The sequence below is a fragment of the Rhynchophorus ferrugineus genome, unplaced genomic scaffold (assembly GCF_030347505.1).
Source record: "Rhynchophorus ferrugineus isolate W39M unplaced genomic scaffold, kcgeb_rfMv2 rfM2, whole genome shotgun sequence".
Taxonomy (NCBI): Eukaryota; Metazoa; Arthropoda; class Insecta; order Coleoptera; family Curculionidae; genus Rhynchophorus; species Rhynchophorus ferrugineus.
Genome location: NW_027472581.1, coordinates 9601348 through 9610249, shown reverse-complemented (window position 1 = coordinate 9610249; position 8902 = coordinate 9601348). Strand labels below are relative to the sequence as shown.

Sequence of the window (8902 nt, the reverse complement as noted above, 5' to 3'; positions counted from 1 at the left end):
GTTTATTATGTGATGGTGGTATTTGCAATTTCGATTTGGCTCTTGTGAGTCATTTCTGATTGAATTGTTTTATTGGGTAAGCTAAAGTTGAATCACGCACATGATATTTGCAATTAGAAATTGACGACAATGCCAATGGTATATTGTTTAGTTTTTCATTATCAGTAAGATATAAAAAAATAGTGCATAATTATTTTTCCTTAATTGCTATTAAAATTATCAGTATGATATTTCGCTGTCGCTAATAACATTTCCTTGGTCGTTTAAAAGCACATCGAATACTTTTTAACTTAAGTGTAATTTTAGTACTAGCGCGAGGTCTAGTGCACAAAATTCGAAATGGCGATTATAAAATTTTCCTTATGTGTGTTGGCTTTTTTATATTTACTTAATATATCAGGTATTGTTTTATTCTTTTTGATAGGTGCAAAGGTAGATAATATATAATGTTTTTATTACAGAATGTTCAGCTGAAAGTGGTGTTCTCCGTGAGTATTCATTTGCCTTATTGCAAATTTACTGACAAAAATGGTTATGTTCTCGTTTCGTATTGATTTCAGGGGATGCTAAAGATGTTGTTGGAAAAGCGCGTGGCGTTGCTAAAGGCGTAATCGAGGATGTCGGGAAACTTTTTGTAACGGTGGTAACCCTCCCTGCCTGGAAAATAATATTCGCCCAAAAAATATTCAAAAAAATAGTTAAGGTCATCGAGAAAATGATAAAAGCAGTAATAGAAATGATTATCAAAATTAATACATTTAAAATAAACACGATAGCAAAATTTGTTAAGTGGGCTCATTTAGACATACCTTTGAAGTACTTTTATGATAGCGTGACGTCTCTCTACAAAGCGAAAAAGAAGTTTATCAAGAAAATACTTCATTCACTCTCAAATATTACTGGCCCGTATGAAAAAGCCCTCTTGCCTATAACCGATAAACTCTCGTCGAGAGTACTAATCACCCTGAATTGGCTGGAAGCGTTTATTACCGGTGATATTAGTCACTGTGCCGGTAATACTAACCTTGAAGTTGGCGCTACAAAGGCTCTGATGCAAACTAAGGCCGACAAAATTAAAGCCACCATCGATAGAATCATTCTATTGCTAGGATTTTCTGATGTCGTCAAGAAGATAAAAGGTAACTATTTTGCTAACTGTCGTAGCATTGATGGACATTTTGATGTATTAGATATTTGCAGATATTAACAGGCCAATTGCCGGCCTACCATAGTAATTACATTTTTACCATACAGTTTTTTGGGAAAATTAGTTTTTTTATTCAACATAATTCTCTTCAAGGGTGATAGACTGATTATAGCGACCCTCCAACTTTTCGATACCATTTTTAGTACGTACGATTTGTGTCCTTTGCTTCAAAATAGGCCTCAGTTTCGGCGATCACATCTTCATTCGACGAAAATTTCTTCCCAGCGAGCATTCTTTTGATATCTGAGAACAGGAAATAGTCGCTGGGGGCCAGATCTAGAGAATACGGTGGATGAGGAAGCGATTCGAAGCCCAATTCATGGATTTTTGACACGGTGCATTGTCTTGGTGAAGCAGAAATTTCTTTTTCTTCAAATACGGACGTTTTTGGGCGATTTCGACCTTCAAACGGTCCATTAATACTATGTAATAGTCGCTGTTGATGGTCCTTCCTTTTTCAAGGTAGTCAATGAAAATTATTCTATGTGAATCCCAAAATACAGATGCCATAAACTTGCCAGCCGACTGTTGTGTTTTCCAACGCTTTGGAGGGGGTTCATTGTGTGCAGTTCACTTGGATGACGGTCGATTGGACTTCGGAGTGAAATGTTGGAGTCATGTTTCATCCATTGTCACATATCGACGCAAAAATTAAGGTTTATTACGCTTGATTACCTCCAAACACTGCTCCGATCAACTCGTCGTTGTTTTTGGTCAAAAGTAAGCTCGCGCGGCAATTACTTTGCACAGAGCGTTCTCATACCCAAATATTCGTGAATGATATGATTTACACGTTCAGTTGATATCTTTAGAGTGTCTGATATTTCATTCAGTTTCAATTTACGGTCATTCAAAATCATTTTGTGGATATTTTAAATGTTTTCGTCGGTAACAACCTCTTTTTGGGCGTCCACTGCGTTCGCCGTCTTTGGTGCTCATTTCACCACGTCTAAACTTAGCATACCAATCCTTGATGGTTGATTTTCCTGGAGCAGTGTCCGGAAACTCGGCCTCAAGCCAAGTTTTTGCTTCAACCGTATGTTTTCCCTTCAAAAAGCAATATTTTATCAACAAGCGAAATTCCTTTTTATCGATTTTTTCATAATAACAAAAATTGCTTCACTCAAAATGTTATAATTCACAAACTAATGATCCGAAAGCTGTCAAATTTATACACGCATCTTTTGACGGTTAGGGCTAATTAAAAAACATATGGATTTAATTTTAGTAGCGCCATCTATGTATCAGGCCGGATACTTTTCAATTGAGCTATTAGTATCGCATTTTCAACCGTCTGGCTTACATTTTCATTTTAATTGCGTTTATTTTATTTGCTGATTTACTTCATACTTGGGTTAATCTTTTGTGATAACCGTCGAATAATTGTTTTGAATGCAACATGTCAGCTTGTGTAATCTAATGTCATCTAGTGTAAAACCAATAGGAATTTTACTATTTATTAAAGTCATCTATTGGAAACATAATGCTTTTAATTTTAGTAGACGCCATATATTGAAATATATGTAATAATAATAATTGCTTAAGATGAAAAGTACATTCTTGTATTCTTAGTATTTACAAATCACAAAATCAGTGATATCGCTTTGATTTTTAGGCGAAGATGTACAGTCAGTGGAAATGGCATTTGGAACATATAGTACGTTGTTGCCTTTTGTGTTTTTTTCTTAACGTGATTAATTAATTTGAATTTTAGAACGAAGTGTTCGGGCTGCGTCATCTACATTTTTTAAAAACCGTAAGTTTTTCTTTAATCTAAGTACAACAAGTTAAAAAATTAATAAATATTAGTGGTAGCATATATTAAGCCTATAAATTAGATTCTAACGTTTTTATTAAATATGCAGCTTTATGTTAAAAAATCAGTACAATGTATTTCAGCTGCTACTTTTTACTATCTTTCAAGCAATTTATGGATTTGATATCGATGACCCATTCTTTGCTATCTTAATAAGAAGTGAAGTGCTGCTCATACAGGTCGCAACTCATATGTCGGAACAAATTGTAATCACAAGGAGCAAAGTTTGGAGAATACGGCAGCTGGGGTCTCATTTACCATTTTAATGTATCTAAGTATGTTTTTACCGGTTTTGCAACAAGCGATTGAACGTTATCATGCTGATGAATAACATTGTTGTGTCTTTGCTTGTATTCTGGTCGTTTTTCGCGCGAGGTGCTCAGCACATATACTCGATAGCGATCCCCATTCGTGTATACCACACCAAGCTGACCTCGCCAAAGACTTATTATTAGCTTGGATCCATAGATATTTGGTTTTGTCGTTGATTTTGATGCTTTTTTTGAAAAATTTAGACTTTAACATAAACAATTGGTTATAAATGGTCTCGAGGCGGTTTAATGAACATTAATTAATAGCCTTGATATTTAATGCAGAAATATTTATATAAGGAAGTCGATGGTTTTGACATTCTTCTTTATGTAGGACAGCTTTACCCATAGCAATATTGAGTTATTCAGTGATAAAATAAGAGTCAATAGAAAATAAAATAAAATATTTTTAACAAAAATATTGAACCGACTTCAAAAATAAATAGGGAACTCACTAAAAATTTAAAAATAATCAAACTTATATTTTTAACACAAAAAAAGGCATTTTAAAATGAAATACGTACATAATAATCGTTGCAATAACTATATAAAAATCAACATAAACTTTATTTATTATATATATATATATATATATATATATATATATATATATATATATATATATATACATATATACATATATACGAAGAGCTCCTTCTCGTCTTCCCAATTATTCAAACGATACAGCCATCTTAATAAATAAAATATCAGTTAAACCAAACGGTGAACTTTAGAGGTTGGAGGTTCACCTTAAGAATTTCGTAGATGTTGATTGAAAAGCTACTATCCAGCTACCTTCTTTGATGGGTGATTCTCTCAGAGATCAGAGCAAAGTTAGATTGCAATCAACAAGGACTAAGACCTATTAAACAACTTCATCCTCTCTATAGAAATAGTAAATTAGCAACCTCATCAAATATATGTTGTACAAACTTTCGACAGTCCATCTAGTTATACGAATCAAATGTATATTGCTCGTCATCTTTCTCACATATCGGAAAATGCTCTCCAACAATATTCAAATCCATCCCCTGAGCCGTCTTTATTTCTTTATTAATATTACCGTCATATTAATAAATTACCCAGCCATAAACTTAATTATTAAAAATAATCTCTGCATTTTGTTTGAAAATATTTACTATCACTTGATGATAATATACACCGAAAAATATATCGATATTAAAAAAATCCTTTAAAAATTTAAAATTAAGTACCAATTTTAAATTAGTGATTTTAATTTATTAATTAATTTATTCTGAAAATATATCGAAAAATATCGGCTAAAAAAATATGGATATATCGATATATTGCAAAGTAAAAAAATCGCCTAAAAACGTTTTAAAATTAAGTACCAATTTTAAAGCTTTATTAAAATTATATTTAATTTATTCTGAAAAAAATATCGAAAAATATCGATATATCTAGAAAAATATCGATATATCGATATTTTTTCTGCATCCCTAACATACCTTACTGTCTAATAGCTGTTGAAGCTATTTAAGAGTTACACGTACTTATATTTTCTAACAAGACATTTTTTAAACACAGGTCAAGATAAAGTGGCATTCTTCAAGAGAGACTTAGGTAAGTTTTACTGTCCTATCAATTTTGAGTATTAATTTGTATATTTTCTGTCATCTTTGCTATAGATGATACATTTATTGCTAATGACAAAATTGTTAACCTAGGTGAGTATTATAATTATTATTTTTTGATGTTTTATCTTATACATTGTGGCCCTGGATGGAATTATATTTAAATTATTCGATTTTTTCCAATGGAATGTTAATAAAGTATAATTTTTTGTCAGTGTAAGATTACTTGACGCGCAAACAAAAGAGCCTGTCAAAATCGTCCGGTTGTCAGACGTATGCAAAATTCTTGAAAGCAGTAGTGATAAGAGATTATAACTCTAATTTATAAACTACTGTGGTCGTATAATTGATTACCATAAAGTTAAAATAAATTATATTTGATAATATTTTTGTTCAATTATTTTATTTAGATTAAAATTTTCTTATACGTCAAAGCCAAACTGAACAATAATTCAGAGTTGACGCGGCAACATTGACGTTTTGACGTCAAAAATTTAGATGACGTATATACAAAATAATTTTGAATGGTCTATATAATCCTTGATGCATTTGCGTCATTATTTTGTACCTTTTAAACTTAATTAACTATACATCTCTTTAATTAATTAATTAATTGATTAAGAATAGAGGAAGAGATTGAGTTTATCTCCCGCTGAACTGTAGTAAACTGACCACCAAAATTCTGTGTTTGAGGCCATTTTTCAACGGTTTCGAATATTTATTATACAGGATGTATATAGTATATAAATTTGAGATATTATTTAAAAATAATAACAACAGTGTTATTTTGTTTTTTAGGAAAATTGGATGCAAATTTAAAACCAAGAAGAGTTGCCCCTTGTAAGTAAAATATAATATTGGTTACATCGTGATTATAATATAAATATATAGGGCCTTTAATAAGTTCTCATGATTTTAAAGTTGAGAACGTTATCAACAACGTACACGCTTTACGATATTAACATCATCTGAATGAACTGAAAATGGCGTTCTGTAATGTTATAATTGTTTTGAACTGATTTGTTTGAGACCACTGACTAGTTCGAAAGTTTGATTTAACGCCTTTGGGTCATGTCTTATAGGAATATAATTGTAATTATTCAACTATATATAGTTAATACATTTAAGGAAGATATCTGTTGAACTTTTAGTGGAATGGAGTCTTCATCTGCTATATCATCGATGTGGATATGATATTTTATTAACGTTGGGAGTTTGGAACGAAGTATTCTTAGGATTTCACAAAATCGTTTAATTCTGAATGTTAGTCTCTGGCGGACTTTTCCAAAACATTTACAAGGTTGTAGCAAAATGTTGAGATTGCTGAAATCGGAAATGTTGTTGCACACTAGATTATATGTTGACCAATAGTAAATGAATATCAGAATATGTAGCATTTTATCGTCTTAAAGTTGAATTATCAGAAAAGTTAGTAAATGTTGAAACTAGCTAATGACAATGTTTCAGTGTGGAGGTTATTGATGCCCACCACAGATCTCCCTATCTCAGTGTATAAGAATGAAGAATGGGACTGAATATTTAGTTGTATGGGTGACGAATTATTCAAGGTTAACATTTTAATTAAGTTAGACATATTTTCGTAGTATTTGTAGCTTAGAAAGGGGAAGGCGCAATGTCTGACCCACAATGTAGTTTATATATGATGTTTTGTTCTACGAAAAGTGTCAAAATTTCAACCTTGAGTGAGCGCCTTGGACCATTTTGAAAGTTTGAAGATACAAATGCAAGATGAGTTTGCAGCTCAGTTAAGAATCACAGAAAAATATATTAATAGGTAACAATCAACTTGGAAGGTAGGTCCAACATATGATGATAAAATATGGGAAAGTGCTGCTGTATTAAGACCTCCTAAAACTCATCAGATGCTGTGTAACGTTAGAACTAAAAATTGAGCGAAGACTTTATTATAAAAAGTCATTTATTCGACAAGAAATCAGGCAAGCTATATTGCTGCATGAGAACGCTCTTGAAGTTGGGATAGGAAGTTCCCTATTCATCAGACTTAACCTTATCCGATTACTATCTATTTTGGTTAATGTAATACGCTTTAGTGGATGCAGGGTATTTAAACCAGTTAATAAATGTATCGTCTAAACGAGAGATGGCTCTGGCTTATAGAAAACATTGGACAGTGTTTAGAGGATTAGACCTTTAATTGTGAATTTTTTATATCTCATAATTTAGTTCAAATATTTGTATATATTAATTCTTAACAACAGTGATAACTTATTTAAGGCCCTCATATAAAATATCCCAATCAATTAAGTCGTTTAAAAAAGTTATTCTTTGTTGCAGAGTACCATACTTTAACAATATGTTTTAATAAAAATCACATTTAGGTAACTGTTTTTATTAATTTTTTATTTGCATACCCTTACTTTTCTTTTTTTTTAATTTTAGGAAATCCTACATCATTAAATCTAAAAATGTATTTTTTTCTCTGGTTCAATATAAAGTTTGGTCTAGTCTAGTTGTTTGTGTTGTGTTAAAGTTTTCATATAATTTGTTAAGCTAACGTTTGGTTAAGGTAATAAAAAATAATCAAGCAAGTATTTTAACGTTAGTCGTACTGATTAGGATTGAGGAAACATATTATATTAAATGCCAAAATGGTCATGGATATTATATATAATATTAATTATTATTTTAATTAAAAATATTTTATTTGATAGCATCTGCTTTTATTTGCCTAATATGTTAGCCATAGTTTTATGATCAAAAAGTAGTAAGACTTGTTTTGAAATAAATTAGATTATTTAATTTTAAATATTTGTTTCATCCCTCTCAAACATCCTTCTTGGGTTCGATGTCAATATTTTTCTTATTTATTTTATTTATTTTCTCCAATTTCTAGTTCAAATAGACCTTGAATCAGATCTCTAAAATCAGATAAACCCTAGTTGGTAAAAAGGAGACTTTAAAATATGATATAACAAAAAAAAATCAATATTAATGGCTACATTCCTATTTCAGAAAACTGTAAAGAAAATATTTTGTTAAGTCATTTAATTGCATTGAAAAAAAAAGAGAAAAACAAAATATTAAAAAAAAAATTGAACCGACTTCAATAAATAATTAAGGAACTCACTAAAAGATGTAAAACAATCCAACTTAGATTTTTAACATAAAAAAAACGTTTTATAATAAAATATGTACATTATAATTGTTGTAATGACTAAATAAAAATAAACAAAACCGCTATTTAATCTATATACTATACTTATTTTATTATCTACTATCTACAGACAATTTAGTTTAATACTTCCTAAACCTATTTGGTAAAAGCAATTAGATTTGTTTTATTTGTAATTTATTTTTGTATATATGTCATAAAATTACATTATTTTTGTATTGTTTGAACTTGGTACCGACTTCAAAATAATCATTTCGTAGTAGTTAAAATAACACTGTAAATATATAAATAAGTTGAGAGATAGAGATATCTATATAGTAGAAGAGTGTCTATATAGTAGAATCTAAAATACGTGTAGTATATAGGTTAAATAAGGTTTTTGTTAATTTTTATTTAGTTATTATAACGATTATAATGCATATATTTTATTTTAAAACTTTTTTTTTGGGTAAAAGATATAAGTTTGATTATATTTTAGTTTTTAGTTAGTTCCTTATTTTATTTTTTGAAGTCGTTTCAATTCTTTTGTTAAATATATTTTATTTTTCCCTATTTAGTGTTAGATATTTATTCAATAAATTATGCAGTTATTTTATTAAGTATTACAATGGGTAGGCCAAGTATAGGTAGGCCAAGTATAGGTGCGCCCCCTATGACAAGAAATAGGAATAAAGAAACCATAATTGAAAATAAGGAACGCTTCACGCCCCGGGGTCTCCTACCTAGCCTAAGTAAGTTTATTAATAAGTAAGTTTTAAAAAAATTAAATGCTTTAAAAAATTCAATCAATTTTGACTATCATAGAAGGCTATGAAAGAA

At 30.1% G+C, this 8902-nt stretch overlaps 1 protein-coding gene across 2 annotated transcripts; it reads left to right on the top strand.

Moving 5' to 3' along the window:
- Nucleotides 1-268: 268 nt before the first annotated feature.
- Nucleotides 269-7621, top strand: LOC143189902 (uncharacterized). Of its 2 annotated transcripts, XM_076393893.1 has the most exons (10): nucleotides 269-400; nucleotides 462-488; nucleotides 561-1139; nucleotides 2823-2864; nucleotides 2922-2963; nucleotides 4883-4918; nucleotides 4984-5022; nucleotides 5728-5769; nucleotides 7246-7289; nucleotides 7351-7621. In XM_076393893.1, coding segments are annotated over exons 1-9 (870 nt in total). In that variant the 5' UTR covers nucleotides 269-339; the 3' UTR covers nucleotides 7248-7289; nucleotides 7351-7621. The 2 variants fall into 2 exon arrangements, with proteins under 2 accessions (XP_076250008.1, XP_076250009.1); XM_076393894.1 differs by lacking the exon at nucleotides 4984-5022 and having other exon boundaries at nucleotides 270-400.
- The last annotated feature ends 1281 nt before the right edge of the window (nucleotides 7622-8902 follow it).

Coding starts and splice junctions, on each gene's coding strand:
- LOC143189902 (XM_076393893.1), top strand. CDS start 340: ATGGCGATTATAAAATTTTCCTTATGTGTGTTGGCTTTTTTATATTTA. Junction 489..560: donor AGCTGAAAGTGGTGTTCTCC/GTGAGTATTCAT, acceptor TATTGATTTCAG/GGGATGCTAAAGATGTTGTT. Junction 4,919..4,983: donor ATTCTTCAAGAGAGACTTAG/GTAAGTTTTACT, acceptor TCTTTGCTATAG/ATGATACATTTATTGCTAAT.